Here is a 17,045-nt window from a genome sequence, read left to right as displayed (position 1 = left end):
TACCTTTAAGAAAATCAGGGACAAACTTCAGTTAAGTTTCATTGAACAAATCTGACCTTGAAAACAAGTATTTATCATGCCTTGGGTCTGCTTGACATGTGTGGTTTGCATGGTGGTTTGTTTTGTCTCTGTCTAAGGCACTTGCCATTCTAAGATCATTACTACTTATTGATAACAATTCCCATGGAATATTACCTGTTTGCGTTTTCTGAAAAATGGTACAGTTGTCTCAAAATGTCAAGTCATTTATAGGCCCTTGAGCTCCACATCGGCTGTAATGAGAAGCAACTTTTAAATGGTTTTTAACCATACACTTAATGTTGTATCAAAAGTGATGTCATTGCATATGAAGGGGGTGCCAATTACTTTACGTCTTATTTTTTGTTTTGCTCTTGGCAAAACAGAATATCTGTCACTGCGACTACTGCTCTACCATGTGACACAACTTCAGTAGACACACAAACAAGCATCCATCCTTTTTTCAGTTCAGGATTTAAAGGTATCTTTCAATTGGAACAGCAAAGGTTTGTCATCATTGTTACATTGTGGCTACTAAAACCTTACCTGAGAAGTTATGGTGGGTAGGTGTGGCATGCTTTTATTTTCATTTAGCTTGTGGTCTGTCCATTATACCAAACCATAACTTTATAAATGGATAGATTCATCACAAGGCCTCTTTAACACTTTTTGCCTTTGTGATTTCAAATTCTAGAGTGGTGTTATTGGGCTGGACAGAGATCTAGTCAGACAGTTGTGTTGTGACTCTGGTTTTGTATCAATAGTTTATGTGCTGATGTGTGATCACCTAGTTTTAAGCAGATGCTGGGAATTCCTGAAAGTATATGTGGATTGGAGAGGTCTGGGAAGTACTAGATGTTCAACATTCAGTTCTGTTTTTGGAGTCTGGTTTTCTTGCCTTACATTCTGTTACATCTCACAATCTGGGAAAATGCTAGTGCTTGGAAGAACAGAGTTGTCTGTTCCTCCTAGGATGAAAAGGTGGACAGGGTATCTGTCTCATGCCCTTTGTGGCTGAGCAGCAGAAGGAATAGTATGTACAAATAAATCATATTAGTCTGCATGAAATAAATGGGAAAACTGTTTATATTACAAGTTTATGAAAAGCCCCAAAGGAAACTTTTTAATGCAGAACATATCCATTCCATACATTTCCTTGGTGGGTACTATAAGGCTATGATTTTTTAAAATGTTTTTCCTTTCTGCTGAAGAATTTATTTTCCTGCTTTTGGAGTAGTTAAGCATTTCCTTTGTCTGAAGATGTGAGGCATTTGGGCAGACAAATATTTCCACAGGCATAGGTAAATTCCATGGTATTTCTGAAGGGGAGCACGGAGCCATGATCCTAACCATAGTGTGCCAGATAAATGTTGTACCTTTGTGATTGCCTTTTCCCTTCATCAGAAGGTGCTTTTCAAGAGCGTGTTCTAGCGTGTGTAGGATTTTTGAGAAGCATTCTACGTAATTTTAATTTTATCTCCCCAGAGTGGTGCTATTGAAAATCAAAATCAATGTTTTGACTATAGTTGGATTTGCTTGCCAGCCCTTAGTGATTTTTGAACAGCAAGCTCAAGAATAGTAATTTTCAAAACATGAATACTATTTTCAATGTATATAGGGATTTCAATAATTGTGTTGCTATTGACAAAGCTTTACCTAATTTAAAGTCACCTGTAGAAATGTTGGCGAAGCATGTCACTTGAAGCAAACATCACCTGTTGTGCAAACCACATATTTAATAGTATAGACCAGTTCTTTTCATGCACTTTTGGCATTCAGGAAAGTGCCTCTTCTATGTAGAATGTAATTTTTTTTTCATTTGGACATTTTTACCTTTAAAACCAATTACCTTTTAAAAATTAAGTTAATTTTAATTACATTTTAAATTAAGTTGAAACCAATTACCTTTTTTAAATCATGAGCTGCTTCGTACTTTTGAAAGCATTAGAACTTATTTAGCTATGAAGTTGTCACCATTCTAGTACACGCTGATAAATGTTCCTTGGTGGACAAATTCTTTAGAGCTGCCTAAAGCATGGATTAAATGTATTAGTTAGTCTTCATTTTAAAACAATTGCTATGTTACATGAGGAGGGATTTGTTGTTTGTTGCCAACATCGTGGCAGGTCTTGTCATCAGCATTGTCGTGGTACATTTGATTGTCTATGCTTATTAATAAAATTTGTTTTTTTTTTGTTTCAGCAACGCAATCCTGATGTTCGACATGTAGATTTGGAAATATTGTAGACTTGACCGAAGAAATCCTTGGAGTACTCTCTTTTGGAAACAAGTTTGCACAGAGATGGAATAGCTATTGAAACTGCAGTCACCTCAATACCATACCTCATTTACTTCATGCTGTAGGCTTCCTGAACTGTTGTTACTGACTCGGTTTCCAGAACAGCTTTAGATTCAAAGTCAACAACTTCGTTTGGAAGATCAGTTCAACAAAAGCTTCTTAGCATAATTTCTACATGAGACTGTTAGAGGTGAATTTATTTGGGACTTGGAACTTAGATCTTTTAGTTTCTATAAGGCAAATGTTAATGCCTGAAAATACACAGAAGATAGTTTCCCTATTTCAATATTTTGTCAACTTACACATCAGTTTGCACTCATTTAACTACTTCCTTCTAGAAGCCATTGGAGGTATTTGCAAGATACAGATGTTTAATGCTAGAACAGACTTTGTTTCATTTGTTCTACCTACCACTTTGAACCAGTTGTTATATTCTAGCTATATGGTCTTTTTTTTTTCCCCCTTCTAAGATCAATCCCTCCAAAAAGAACTGCCCTTTTCTCGAGTTTCATGATTTGGAAACATGCTTCTGCCAGTGTTGCAATTATTGACATAACCTCAGAGGATCAGATCAGTCTCTTGAATGCAGTTGGCTTTGGGCTTGGCCTAGAGTATGTTGAGTTACTGCGCAGGATGTAGAAATCTCAACACGCTTTTTTTTTTGTAGGTGATCTTGGCCATGTCTTGTGTGTAGGTTTTCTCTCTTCAGACTTTTTCCCACCCATATGCCTTTTTGTTGCTTTAACTTGCTAACATTGGAGGATATAAATTTATTTAGTAGTTTTCTGATATTTTTCATTTGGCTTTTTATCCTTTTAAGAGGCAATATTCTGCAAATGATCTTTGCTAGCAAAAACAAGAGGTGGTGTAGCAGTTTTAACATATTCAAGAAATATTTATACTTAAACAGATGTGAAGATGATATATTAATTTATTTACACAGGCACTACTTGTATGAATCTGAATTGTAGATTGCTTTTTTCCCCCGCACCCCTGCCCTTCAGAAAAACCCCTTTGTGTGGAAGAAGTAAAACAATTGTGCTGAAATGTGTGTCATGGCTGTCAGTAATCCCAAAACTGAGTGCATAGAATTGATGTGTTTGAAATGCAGGATTCTAGTGTTTTATAAAATGGGTTTCTAGAATAAGGCTTTCTGCAATAGGTATCCAAGTCATAGCAGACTCTGTGAGAAATAATCTTTTAATAAAGGTTTAGTGAGTACAAATCATGCAAATCTAGTAATTGAAATATTAATGGAATAATTAGCGATAAATCTTTCTCCAAGAAAAATCCTTTATGCACTTTAAAACGTTTCAGTAACATGAAAATTGCTCATGGGAGAGAGGTGGCAATAAGAGCATCCTGATGAATCTGTTGGTGGGTAATCTAGTGACTGACATACTGAGGGCAGAAATGTTGATAGGGAATACAAGTCATCAAAATCAATTTAAGATTAAATCATATGCATTGCAGCAAATGATAATGGTGGAAACCAAAATGTCAGGATTTGATTAAATGCTTTGTAATAGTATTTTTTTAAAATGTCATTTGCCAGTGAATTATGAGAATTTAAAATAGCATGCCTTTTGACAATTGCAAAACACTGCATGCTGTGCATTTTAAATAAAATGACATTCCAAATTTTAGTTTTTGGAGATGAGGCTTTATGTACTGTAATGTGTGTAATGGATGACTTCGTTACATAGTTGGGAATGAAGGGTTAGTTAGTACCCTTGCCTATAATTCCTGTTCCTTCTCTTCTCATCAGTCATTTGTTTATAGCCTATTAGTGCTTAACCTAAGGGAAGACTTGATTTTTGTCTCCCACTGCAGTGCTAATTAGATTTGTAGTATATACTTAAGACTGAACATTAGAAATGTGTTTAATAAAGTGATATTTTTAAAGTTAATTTCACATATTTGTAAAATGTTACAAATGTGTGGGTAGTTTCCCAAATAACTAATGAGGGACACTTTAGCACATTCTGAATGGTTTACTTTGAGTCTTTTTCTCAAGTCTGCTTCTCTATATCCCAGCATGCACTCTGCTGATGACATAATCATCCAGGAAGAGCACTGGAACTTGACTTTGATTAAGGCAAATCCTATTTATCTCCTCTTCTTTCTCTATTCCCCCCCTCCCTCCCATAAAGCACTATAAAATACTGTTACTGAAGAAAAACAAAAATTTTAAAATCCTGGAAGGGAGGGCAAGAATCTGAACATTGCCTCTGGCCATTACTCTTCAGTATGTATGTGACATCACAAGTGCCATGTATGCTGGACCATCGTGAATGGGAGTCAGTAATCTATAAGGGGAGTTTGTATATTGTGTTTCTGAAACATCCCCAAAGGTTAGTAAATATTAGAAATGTACTGAAATGCTCCCTTATCTACTTTATAGAGAAACTTAAGCCCATAATCTTAAAGTGCAAACTACTCTGAAAAGTGTTTGTGTAAAAAAGGGTACTTGCTCAATCATAGCGGCTCCCTGCATGTATTCTGATTCATATCTGCCTACTTCACTGACAAAAATAAGATTGTACTGCTTTTTATTGTCTTTGCAGTGCTATGAGAAAGGGAGCTGGACTCTGTTGCTTCTGTCATCAACAAGATTTACTAAATTCCAGTTGGGTACATCTTTGCAACCCCATTGGAGGCTGTAGGTTTGCACAGGCATCATTAAGAACTTAATTTTATTTGCAAAGCCACTTTCATTGGTGGCGATGCATGAGGAAAGACCCCAGTTTGATTCTGAGAGCCCAGCATGGGTTTTCATGGCTTGCATTTGGTTAAAACGTCTTCTACATTGAGCACGACTTATAAAGAAATTGGCATAATAAACCTGGTACCCCATTTTTAGTCACTTTGAGAAGGGAATTGCACTTTAAAGTGGTAGCAATTTAAAATATATTAAATTATAATACATTTAATTAAATTATAATATAAAAAACTTTTAACAGCTTGCTGTTAAATGTTTTTAGTGAAAACTGTTACTCAGATTTAAGCTACAGTACTTTCATAGTCTAAAGAACGGGTTGAACTGGGTCCAGGATTTGGTTTAGCCTTGTTACGGTATTCTGATCGGAAGCTTTTTGGGATAGTCCTTTTCCGTGGTAGGATATTTTGGATTAAAGTAAACTTGCAAAGTACTAAGGAATTGGGTGTTTTCTTCATGAACCATAGATGTGACACCTTAACTTGTCAATTAATATTATCTCTGATTTGAAAGAGTGATAAAATCAATGGAGCAAGGAATCAGCTAAAATTTAAAATGTTTGTCCTAGGATTTTTTCAATACATTTTCCTCTGTCTCTTAAAGCCATGGAATATATTTATTTTTATAGATTCTGTTGGCCTTACAGCCTTTATTTTGCAAAACAGGATTCAGACAACTCTATCCATTTATTTTGTGGGAAATACATTCTCATTAGTTGCATGATATTTCATAATTCAATCTGGATGACATTAAAGAAATGCTGATTGACACAAAAGATATATTTTGAGGAAAGAGTCTAACCACTGCAACTAGTGAGGGCTCACAGTTTTAAGGTCTCATTGGATTCCCTTTTTTTTTTTCTTGGACTTCTATGGAAATTTCCTGAATACTTTGTCTTCTGACGCTGGACATGAGATCGTATGCTTTCCCGTTCAGATGGGACCTTCACTATGGTTATCTGTAGTTGTAATCTCAAGGCTAGGGACTAGTCCAACAAAGCTCGACTTGAGGCTAATCTTGAAGGCTATCCAGAAACTTCAGCTGGTGCAGTATGTGTGGAGCGCTTGACAGTTAAGTAGGGCAGACTGGCAGGAGTATATTGTACTTGTGCGCTGAACTTCAGATTGATTCCCAGTTCACAATGGAATTTAATTCAAGATGCTGGTTGCTATCTATAAAGCCCTGAAGAGTATAAGCCTCAGTTGTCTGGTACTGTTCCACCTGGGGCCCTCAGAGGCTCAGCATAAGCTCTTCAGCTTTTTCTGTTGCAAGGGTACAGGTCACAGGACCCCGACATTCTCAGTGGTGTGTCCTCCTCTTTAATACTCACACATGCTAGAAAAGTATGTGGACTACATCCACATTTGGAATGTGACTTAGATTAGCTTTCTGCTAACTGAAGGTCTGGAATCTCCTGACATTTTATCCTACTAGCAAGTTTTTGAGAGAATATGATAAATCTAACCTTTTTGAAGTGTGTTTGAAGAAAAGGAATGAAGACTTACCAAGATAAGCGGTAATGTGAAAAAATATGGAAACAAAATAAAAATGGGAAGTGGAAAAAATTAACATCAAATTCATCATATAGACAATGAGATAAGAAATCAGGTAATATTAGTTTGAATGGAAAAATAGACCATAAGAAATTATCTAACAAGGACACAGAATGCAATGTAGTTAATATCTGGATGCTAAGCAAAAGAGAGACTGTTCTGAAACATTTTTATTTCTTTAAAATAATGATTGGGTGAAACAGATACTTTTTTCAGTCTCACTGGAAAGATTTATATGGTGAAAACTGTCTTAGGTGACCAATCTAAGGGACTGACCATTTGTTTCTTGACTGAGGTGACCAGATGAAGGTGGCACAGATTATTATTTCAAAAGTTTGAGGTACAGTAGTATAAGACAAGAAATTGTCTAAGGTGGTCTATCATACAGATTTAATTATTTAGCAGCCAGGGATGGAAAATTCCGGGCCCTACTGCTAAGTATGATGGAGTAATCTCAGTGTGAGTAAATATCCCTCTCTCAAAGCTGTTGGCAAGCTGTTTAAGAGGTAGCGGACAGCGAGTTGCAGGAAGGGATATTAGTATTGGCACTGCACTGAGGAAACTTGAGGATTTATTTTTCAACAAGATCGATTCAGAGCACACTCAACTATGGGCACAAACACTGAATGAAAACACTAGTATTATGTGATTTAGCCACCTAAATCATGTAACTCAGTCCAATAAAAGGAATTTGGAATGAACTGAAGGAAGTTTTTAAAAAAGGACACCTTACAGCAACAAAACAACTGAAGCACCATCTTGTGGACACATTAAAAGCAGTTATCTCCCATTAGCAAGAAATAAATAGCGTTCCAAAGATCACTGCATTATATTGTGAACACACCAATATTTAATAGAATGACTGGAAGAAATTCCAATCCTTAACTTTTCAGGTTGTCTAAACTTCTGTGGACAAAGTGAAGTGCCCAGTCACATAACTTTTTGCAAATCCCTTTAAACCATTAATTGTACTAAGTGTCGTGTTCAAGGATTTGACATTTATTTAAATAACATGGAGAGGAAAAACCTTGTTCGTAGCAAGTACAGCAGCAGTTTTCCAGGCTACACTCTGTGCACTTTTGAGGGCAGATTCTTTCTCTAACACTGCTCAAAACCACCAAGAACCATTCAGGGAGAGGCTCTTATTCCCTGTTTAAAGTTTTGTACTGATAAAGCATATGGACAAAATTCTGTATTTCTAGTATTTGTTAACAAAATTGTTATGAGGAAGTAGAGCTAGGGAAAGAGTCTACTGATTAAATTAGCGAGACAGTTCATAGAATCATAGAATCATAGAATATCAGGGTTGGAAGGGACCCCAGAAGGTCATCTAGTCCAACCCCCTGCTCAAAGCAGGACCAATTCCCAGTTAAATCATCCCAGCCAGGGCTTTGTCAAGCCTGACCTTAGAGGTTTTTAAGGAAGGAGATTCTACCACCTCCCTAGGTAACGCATTCCAGTGTTTCACCACCCTCTTAGTGAAAAAGTTTTTCCTAATATCCAATCTAAACCTCCCACACTGCAACTTGAGACCATGACTCCTCGTTCTGTCATCTGCTACCATTGAGAACAGTCTAGAGCCATCCTCTTTGGAACCCCCTTTCAGGTAGTTGAAAGCAGCTATCAAATCCCCCCTCATTCTTCTCTTCTGCAGGCTAAACAATCCCAGCTCCCTCAGCCTCTCCTCATAACTCATGTGTTCCAGTCCCCTAATCATTTTTGTTGCCCTTCGCTGGACTCTCTCCAATTTATCTACATCCTTCTTGAAGTGTGGGGCCCAAAACTGGACACAGTACTGCAGATGAGGCCTCACCAATGTCGAATAGAGGGGAACGATCACGTCCCTCGATCTGCTCGCTATGCCCCTACTTATACATCCCAAAATGCCATTGGCCTTCTTGGCAACAAGGGCACACTGCTGACTCATATCCAGCTTCTCGTCCACTGTCACCCCTAGGTCCTTTTCCGCAGAACTGCTGCCTAGCCATTCGGTCCCTAGTCTGTAGCTGTGCATTGGGTTCTTCCGTCCTAAGTGCAGGACCCTGCACTTATCCTTATTGAACCTCATCAGATTCCTTTTGGCCCAATCTTCCAATTGGTCTAGGTCCTTCTGTATCCTATCCCTCCCCTCCAGCGTATCTACCACTCCTCCCAGTTTAGTATCATCCGCAAATTTGCTGAGAGTGCAATCCACACCATCCTCCAGATCATTTATGAAGATATTGAATAAAACCGGCCCCAGGACCGACCCTTGGGGCACTCCACTTGATACCGGCTGCCAACTAGACATGGAGCCATTGATCACTACCCGTTGAGCCCGACAATTTAGCCAGCTTTCTACCCACCTTATAGTGCATTCATCCAGCCCATACTTCCTTAACTTGCTGACAAGAATACTATGGGAGACCGTGTCAAAAGCTTTGCTAAAGTCAAGAAACAATACATCCACTGCTTTCCCTTCATCCACAGAACCAGTAATCTCATCATAAAAGGCAATTAGATTAGTCAGGCATGACCTTCCCTTGGTGAATCCATGCTGGCTGTTCCTGATCACTTTCCTCTCATGCAAGTGCTTCAGGATTGATTCTTTGAGGACCTGCTCCATGATTTTTCCAGGGACTGAGGTGAGGCTGACTGGCCTGTAGTTCCCAGGATCTTCCTTCTTCCCTTTTTTAAAGATTGGCACTACATTAGCCTTTTTCCAGTCATCCGGGACTTCCCCGGTTCGCCACGAGTTTTCAAAGATAATGGCCAGTGGCTCTGCAATCACAGCCGCCAATTCCTTCAGCACTCTCGGATGCAACTCGTCCGGCCCCATGGACTTGTGCACGTCCAGCTTTTCTAAATAGTCCCTAACCGCCTCTATCTCCACAGAGGGCTGGCCATCTCTTCCGCATTTTGTGATGCCCAGCGCAGCAGTCTGGGAGCTGACCTTGTTAGTGAAAACAGAGGCAAAAAAAGCATTGAGTACATTAGCTTTTTCCACATCCTCTGTCACTAGGTTGCCTCCCTCATTCAGTAAGGGGCCCACACATTCCTTGGCTTTCTTCTTGTTGCCAACATACCTGAAGAAACCCTTCTTGTTACTCTTGACATCTCTGGCTAGCTGCAGCTCCAGGTGCGATTTGGCCCTCCTGATATCATTCCTACATGCCCGAGCAATATTTTTATACTCTTCCCTGGTCATATGTCCAACCTTCCACTTCTTGTAAGCTTCTTTTTTATGTTTAAGATCCGCTAGGATTTCACCATTAAGCCAAGCTGGTCGCCTGCCATATTTACTATTCTTTCGACTCATCGGGATGGTTTGTCCCTGTAACCTCAACAGGGATTCCTTGAAATACAGCCAGCTCTCTTGGACTCCTTTCCCCTTCAAGTTAGTCCCCCAGGGGATCCTGGCCATCCGTTCCCTGAAGGAGTCGAAGTCTGCTTTCCTGAAGTCCAGGGTCCGTATCCTGCTGCTTACCTTTCTTCCCTGTGTCAGGATCCTGAACTCAACCAACTCATGGTCACTGCCTCCCAGATTCCCATCCACTTTTGCTTCCCCCACTAATTCTACCCGGTTTGTGAGCAGCAGGTCAAGAAAAGCGCCCCCCCTAGTTGGCTCCTCTAGCACTTGCGCCAGGAAATTGTCCCCTACGCTTTCCAAAAACTTCCTGGATTGTCTATTGCTCTCCCAGCAGATATCAGGAAAATTAAAGTCACCCATGAGAATCAGGGCATGCGATCTAGTAGCTTCCGTGAGCTGCCGGAAGAAAGCCTCATCCACCTCATCCCCCTGGTCCGGTGGTCTATAGCAGACTCCCACCACTACATCACTCTTGTTGCACACACTTCTAAACTTAATCCAGAGACACTCAGGTTTTTCTGCAGTTTCATACCGGAGCTCTGAGCAGTCATACTGCTCCCTTACATACAGTGCTACTCCCCCACCTTTTCTGCCCTGCCTGTCCTTCCTGAACAGTTTATAACCATCCATGACAGTACTCCAGTCATGTGAGTTATCCCACCAAGTCTCTGTTATTCCGATCACGTCGTAGTTCCTTGACATCACCAGGACCTCCAGTTCTCCCTGCTTGTTTCCAAGGCTTTGTGCATTTGTATATAAGCACTTGAGATAACCTGTTGATCGCCCCTCATTGCCAGTATGAGGCAGGAGCCCTCCCCTCACAGACATTCCTGCCTGTGCTTCCTCCCGGTATCCCGCTTTCCCACTTACCTCAGGGCTTTGGTCTCCTTCCCCCGGTGAACCTAGTTTAAAGCCCTCCTCACTAGGTTAGCCAGCCTGCTGGCAAAGATGCTCTTCCCTCTCTTTGTAAGATGGAGCCCGTCTCTGCCCAGCACTCCTCCTTCATGGAACACCATCCCATGGTCAAAGAAACCAAAGCCTTCTCTCCGACACCACCTGCGTAGCCATTCGTTGACTTCCACGATTCGACGCTCCCTACCTAGGCCTTTTCCTTCCACGGGGAGGATGGACGAGAACACCACTTGCGCCTCCAACTCCTTTATTCTTCTTCCTAGAGCCACATAGTCCGCAGTGATCCGCTCAAGGTCATTCTTGGCAGTATCATTGGTGCCCACATGGAGAAGCAGGAAGGGGTAGCGATCCAAGGGCTTGATGAGTCTCAGCAGTCTCTCCGTCACATCGCGAATCTTAGCCCCTGGCAAGCAGCAGACTTCTCGGTTTTCCCGGTCAGGGCGGCAGATAGATGACTCAGTCCCCCGGAGGAGAGAGTCCCCGACCACCACCACCCGCCTTCTCCTCTTGGGGGTGGTGGTCGTGGAACCCCCAACCTCAGGACAGCGCATCTCATGCCTTCCAACCAGCGGAGTCTCCTTCTGCTTTCTCGCCCCAGACATATCATCTGGTCCACTCTCCGCAACGATACCTGTGGAGAGAACATGAAAGCGGTTAGTTACCTGTGTCTGTGTTACTGGAACCCGGACATTCCGCTTACCTCTTCTGGAGGTCACATGTTGCCAAGCTTCTTCACTGGCCTCTTGGCTCCTCTGTGCAACCTGCTCTATATCTGTAGAGCTTTGTGCCCCTAGAAGCCTATCCTGAGTTTCGTCCAGGAAATCCTCAGTTTCCCGTATGCAACGCAGGGTTGTTATCTGTTGCTCCAGACCTTCAATCTTCTCTTCCAATATGGAGACCAGCTTGCACTTTGTACAGACAAAGTCGCTTCTGTCCTGTGGAAGAAAGACAAACATGGCACATCCAGTGCAGGTCACAACAGCTGAACCCCCCCCTTCCATATCACCTTCCTACTATGAGCTTCCTCAGAGCAGTTTGCAAGACGTAAGCCTCACTGGGCTCCCTCCAGGCGAACTCCCAGGCAAACTCCTGCTGTGAGCTGCTCTGCTGTCCCCGCCGCTCAGCTGGTTCTCTGCCACTCAGCTGGTTCGCGAAGCTCTGGCTATTTTTAAACAGCCAGGCTTCCCTGTCGCAAACAAACAGACACCCTACTGCCCGCCCCCTGCAGGCTAGCAGCCAATCAGACACTCACTCTCTTCCATGCTCTCATCTGACCTAAGACAAAGTTGATTTTCTAACCCAAATTTAAAGTGGATTTATTAAAGAAAGATTTATTTTAGGATAATTTCAAATCTTAGAGCAGAAGAAAACATGCTTTCCTAGTGTGGGAGAAAATAAATGTGGCAACTATAGTTTGCAAGGAGATTATGCAAAAATTTGGTTTATTGAAGTGGAAATGTGCTATATTGAACACGAAAATTCATTTGTTTAATCATGACCACCACTGCAACAAATCTGAAAGCCATCACTTTGGACCTCTTCACTTATGTGTCTGGAAGAGATCTTTCTATTGAGAACCCCAAAATCAGTGTCTTATGTTTCTCCATGTAACCACATCAATCTTTCAAACAAATGCATGTTCCCACTATTCTGAAGCTTTCTTGTGATGCTTTTTATTTTGCTGTATTTCAGTTACTTTAAGTCTGAGAATCATGCTGACTGACAGGCATAGGCATCATATTAATAAATATTTATCTCTGCATATGTATTTTATTTTGCACGCTTAACATTGGCACATATAGTATCTTGTAAAAATCAATGGAATCTAATTATTCTTCAGTAAAAATGTTAAATAAATCACAAAAAGAAAAGGAGTACTTGTGGCACCTTAGAGACTAACAAATTTATTTGAGCATAAGCTTTCGTGAGTTACAGCTCACTTCATCAGCTCACGAAAGCTTATGCTCAAATAAATTTGTTAGTCTCTAAGGTGCCACAAGTCCTCCTTTTCTTTTTGCAAATACAGACTAACACAGCTGCTACTCTGAAATAAATCACAGATGACAAAGATATGTTCTGCTTTAATTTGAGCAGAGCAATTTACATTTACTTTTCTAAGATAAAACAGATGAGAACATTAGCTTTAGGCAGATACCAAGCAGGTTTGGACAGTTTTGCTGGCCATTCTGAGTACAGAGTAGCATTTTGCATATTACAGTAATTTGAGGATTCAGAATGAATGAATGGTTGGACACAACCTCTTCTAGAAATAACTGGAATCTCTAGGAACAGCCACACTATCTATATATTTTGTCATTTGAAAAATAGTTTTAAAAAGTGGTCTGTGACCTTAGTCTCACAATAATTTGGCAGCTTTTTGCTCACAGAAAGTAAATTCTTCAATTCTGACCATAGAATCATAGGGACCTCAGGAGGTCATCTAGTCCAACCCCCTGCTCAAAGCAGGACCAATCCCCAACGAAATCATCCCAGCCAGGGCTTTGTCAAGCCTGACCTTAAAAATACCACTCTCTCAATCCTGGCCCTCTCCCTCCCCTAATGCAATGAGGTGCCTCCCACAAAGCAGAGCATTCAGACTCCCTGCATGGGCCAAATCCATGCTGGTTCCCTCCTTGACATGAACTCCCAGTGTGAATCATCTCTATATCCTGGTTCCAGATCTGAGGGTCAGGTCAAAAACAGCTAGTAGGGGAGACAGGTTGCATTTCGGTATACAAACAAGTGAATGTGGGTTCCTAGAGGCTGAGCTCAATTGTCTCCATACAATAATCCTTATTTGACATGTAGCTGGAAACTAATTCCCCAGCACAGCTGTCCCAAGCCCCAGGAAAAAGCTAGGTATCATCCACCTGGAAATCACATAGCTGAGTAAGGATTATTAAACCCTGTTCATCAGACAAATATCTTTTTTCAATCTGTTACATTGGCAGTCATGAGAAATTTATTGATTTTCCTTAAAATGCTTTTTATTCTTTAATTCTGCCTTTGAGGAACAAAGGTGTCTTGGGCAGCCCAGAATTTAATACTTCCCCACCCTTGGTAACAGGATGAGCAAGAGGAGGGTTTTTTGTTTAATCCCTTTCTCTCTGCTACCTTGTATGAAGAGACTGACTGGAGGGGCATCAAGCTGCTGGAAAAACAGTTATTGAAGTGCCATGGCGGGAGAATGGGACCTTCAGAAGAGGTTGGGCTAGGAAGCCAAGGAAGGAGGCCTCGAGTGCATTTGGAGCATGGAGAGAGTTACCACCCTAATGTTTCATTTCAATACTTACCATATTGGGGAAAAATGTCAGCATGAGCAGGTGTAATATTGAGACCTAACTGACTTGTACAAACCCATTGACAGTTAGTTGGAGAAAAGTCAAGACGCAAACTGATGAACGGTCCAGCTAGAAGCTGAGAAGGGTCAAAGAGGTTTTTAACCCCATTATCTGCTAGAGAACAGAGGACTGGAACAGGGGAGTCTGAGAGGAGAAGGAGCTCCTCCTGTTGAACGAACAAGGTGTGAGTACTAACCTTGGGGCGAGTGAGTATGCTTGGCTGTTTGTGTTTTTCTCTTTCAGATTATTTCAGTTACTGTGTCAGTTGAGATTGTGTCTGGGGACTGCTTGAACCTTTGTTCCCTGGATCATCTTTGATCAACCTCGATCAGCCTTGTGATCACCCTTCCCCTGTGTGATTAACAAGGGGGTAGGGCTGACCTAGGAGGGAAGGCCTTAAAAGCCAGGGGCTAAGTGACCAAGGGGAACTAGCAAACAGGGCAGCTTGAGAGGGGATTTGTGGGAGGGAATCAATATTATCGCCTTGGTTAGGAAGGGCCGCCTCGCCAGTGCCAATGCTGCTCCTGTCTCCTCCACCTGCGCCTATATCCAGACAGACAACCTGGATGCCTGTACCCAGATCCTGGTGTGGATTTGCAGAGACTGTGGCCTGCATTTCCCACTCTCAGAAAGCCAGGCTGTGGAGACCATCCAGTGTGAAAGGTGCCTGCTGGTGGAATCTCTCAGGAAGCAGGTGGGGGAGCTACAGGAGGAGGTGGCTAGGCTGAGAAGCATCCGTGCCTACGAGGAATTCCTTGAGTGTATTCATATGGAGACATCCAAGGCTGAGGATGCTATCCAGCTAGAGAGGACTGCTGTCATGGCACCAGAGGAGGAAGATATGGCTCTGTCACAGGGAGGACACTGGCTGCTGGTTACTTCTGGCAGCAGGCAGTGCTCCACCCCTACTCCCAACCCACCCACCATGGTAATGGAAAACGGATATGCTGCCCTGGCAATGAGAGATGAGGAATCACCCCCACAGGTGGAGGAGGAGAAGCCATGTACCCCCAAGGCTGGGAGCATTGCAGCCACCACTCCCAGGAGGAGACGTAGGGTAGTGGTGGTTGGTGACTCTTCTGAGGGGGATGGAGGCACCCATCTGTCGCCCTGACATGGCATCCCGGGAGGTATGCTGCCTCAAATCAGTATCTTAGATGTCTGTATACTAATGGGAAAAGTATCAGGAAAAGCTTAAAATGCTAGCAAGTAAACACAACTGTGACATAGTTGGCATCACAGAGACTTGGTAGGATAATATGCATGACTGGAATATTAATATAGAAGAGTACATATTGCTCAGGAAGCACAGGCAGGGGAAAAAAGGGAGGTGGTGTTGCCTTATATATTAAAAATGTATACACTTGGACTGAGGTTGAGATGGAAGTAGGAGACAGACTTGTTGCAAGTCACTGGGTAAGGATAAAAGGGGTAAAAAAAATAAAAATAGTGATGTCATGATATAGGTCTACTAGAGACCACCTAACCAGGGAGAAGAGGTGGATTAGGCTTTTTTTAAAACTACTAACCATCATCCAAAGCGCAGGACTTGGTGGTGATGGGGGACTTCAACTACCCAGACATCTACTGGGAAAATAACACAGGAGGGCACAGATTATCCAACAAGTTCTTTGAATGTATTGGAGACCATTTTTATTTCAGAAGGTGGAGAGAGCTACTAGGGGAGAGGCTGTTCTAGATTTGATTTTGACAAATAGGGAGGAACTGGTTGAGAATTTGGAAGTGGAAGGCAGCTTGGGTGAAAGTGATCATGAAATGGTAGAGTTCATGATTCTAAGGAATTGTAGGAGGGGGAACAGCAAAATAAAGACAATGGATTTCAAGAAGGCAGACCTTAGCAAACTCAGGGAGTTGGAAGATAAGAGTGGGTGGGTGAAATTCTGTGGCCTGCATTGTGCAGGAGGTCAGACTAGATGATCATAATGGTCCCTTCTGACCTTAGTATCTATGAATCCAATGGGAAGCAAATCTAAGGGGAAAAACAATAGAAGACAGTTGGCAGTTTTTCAGAGAGACATTATTAAGGGCACAAGAGCAAATTATCCATCCCACTGCGTAGGAAAGATAGGACATATGGCAAGAGACCTCCCTGTCTTAACCAGGAGATCTTCAATGATCTAAAACTCAAAAAAGAATCCTACAAAAAGTAGAAACTTGGTCAAATTACAAAGGATGAATATAAACAAATAACATAAGTATGTAGGAACAAAATTAGGCCAAGGCACAAAATGAGATCAAACTAGCTAGAGACATAAAGGGTAACAAGAAAATATTCTAAAAATATATTTGAAGGAAGAGGAAGACCAAGGACAGAGTAGGCCCGTTACTCAATGAGGGGAGGAAAAAAAAATAGAAAATGTGGAAATGGCAGAGGTGCTTAATGACTTCTTTGTTTGTTTGTTCTTTCATCAAGAAGTTTGGTGGCGTTGTGACAAAGCTCTGTCCTTGCCTCCGTGCGTCCCACGTTTCCTGGCAGATTTCGCTAGCCTCAGAGGCTCAGTGTGACTCTCCACATAACCCTTCTCTCGCTAGGGACAAAGGTCAGTCTACTGAGCCATTTTCATCATAAGCCAGCAAGGGAGGTGAGGAGAAGTTATCCTTCCTTGCACAGTCTCTGTTGTCTGCCAGTCTCACGGATTAATCAGGGGACAAAGGCAGGGGGAAGCCCAGGCCCACCCTCTACTCCAGGCTCCAGCCCAGGGACCCTAATAGTATCAGCTATGGTAGCTGACCTTTTAGAAACATGACCTGTACAATTCCCTGGGCTACTTCCCCCACAGCAGCCCTCACTTCCTCAGGGCCTCCTTCCTTGTGCTTGATACCATGTGTATTA

The 17,045-nt window shown here is 41.8% G+C and overlaps 1 protein-coding gene across 2 annotated transcripts in view; it reads left to right on the top strand.

Moving 5' to 3' along the window:
* The window catches only part of SLC30A9 (solute carrier family 30 member 9), a 57,664-nt gene extending 50,496 nt beyond the window's left edge, over positions 1 to 7,168 (top strand). Inside the window, exons 18-19 of one of the 2 annotated variants that reach the window (XR_012158682.1) lie at positions 405 to 499; positions 2,221 to 7,168. Coding sequence is in view for 1 of the 2 variants with exons in the window: in XM_073342157.1 (XP_073198258.1) it covers positions 2,221 to 2,265 (45 nt within the window). In the remaining variant the exon portion in view is untranslated. The remainder of the gene's footprint in view (positions 1 to 404; positions 500 to 2,220) is intronic. The other variant, XM_073342157.1, reaches the window with a different exon arrangement.
* The last annotated feature ends 9,877 nt before the right edge of the window (positions 7,169 to 17,045 follow it).

Source organism: Lepidochelys kempii, chromosome 4 (assembly GCF_965140265.1).
Source record: "Lepidochelys kempii isolate rLepKem1 chromosome 4, rLepKem1.hap2, whole genome shotgun sequence".
NCBI classification, from domain to species: Eukaryota; Metazoa; Chordata; order Testudines; family Cheloniidae; genus Lepidochelys; species Lepidochelys kempii.
This window is presented reverse-complemented; position numbering and strand designations above follow the sequence as displayed.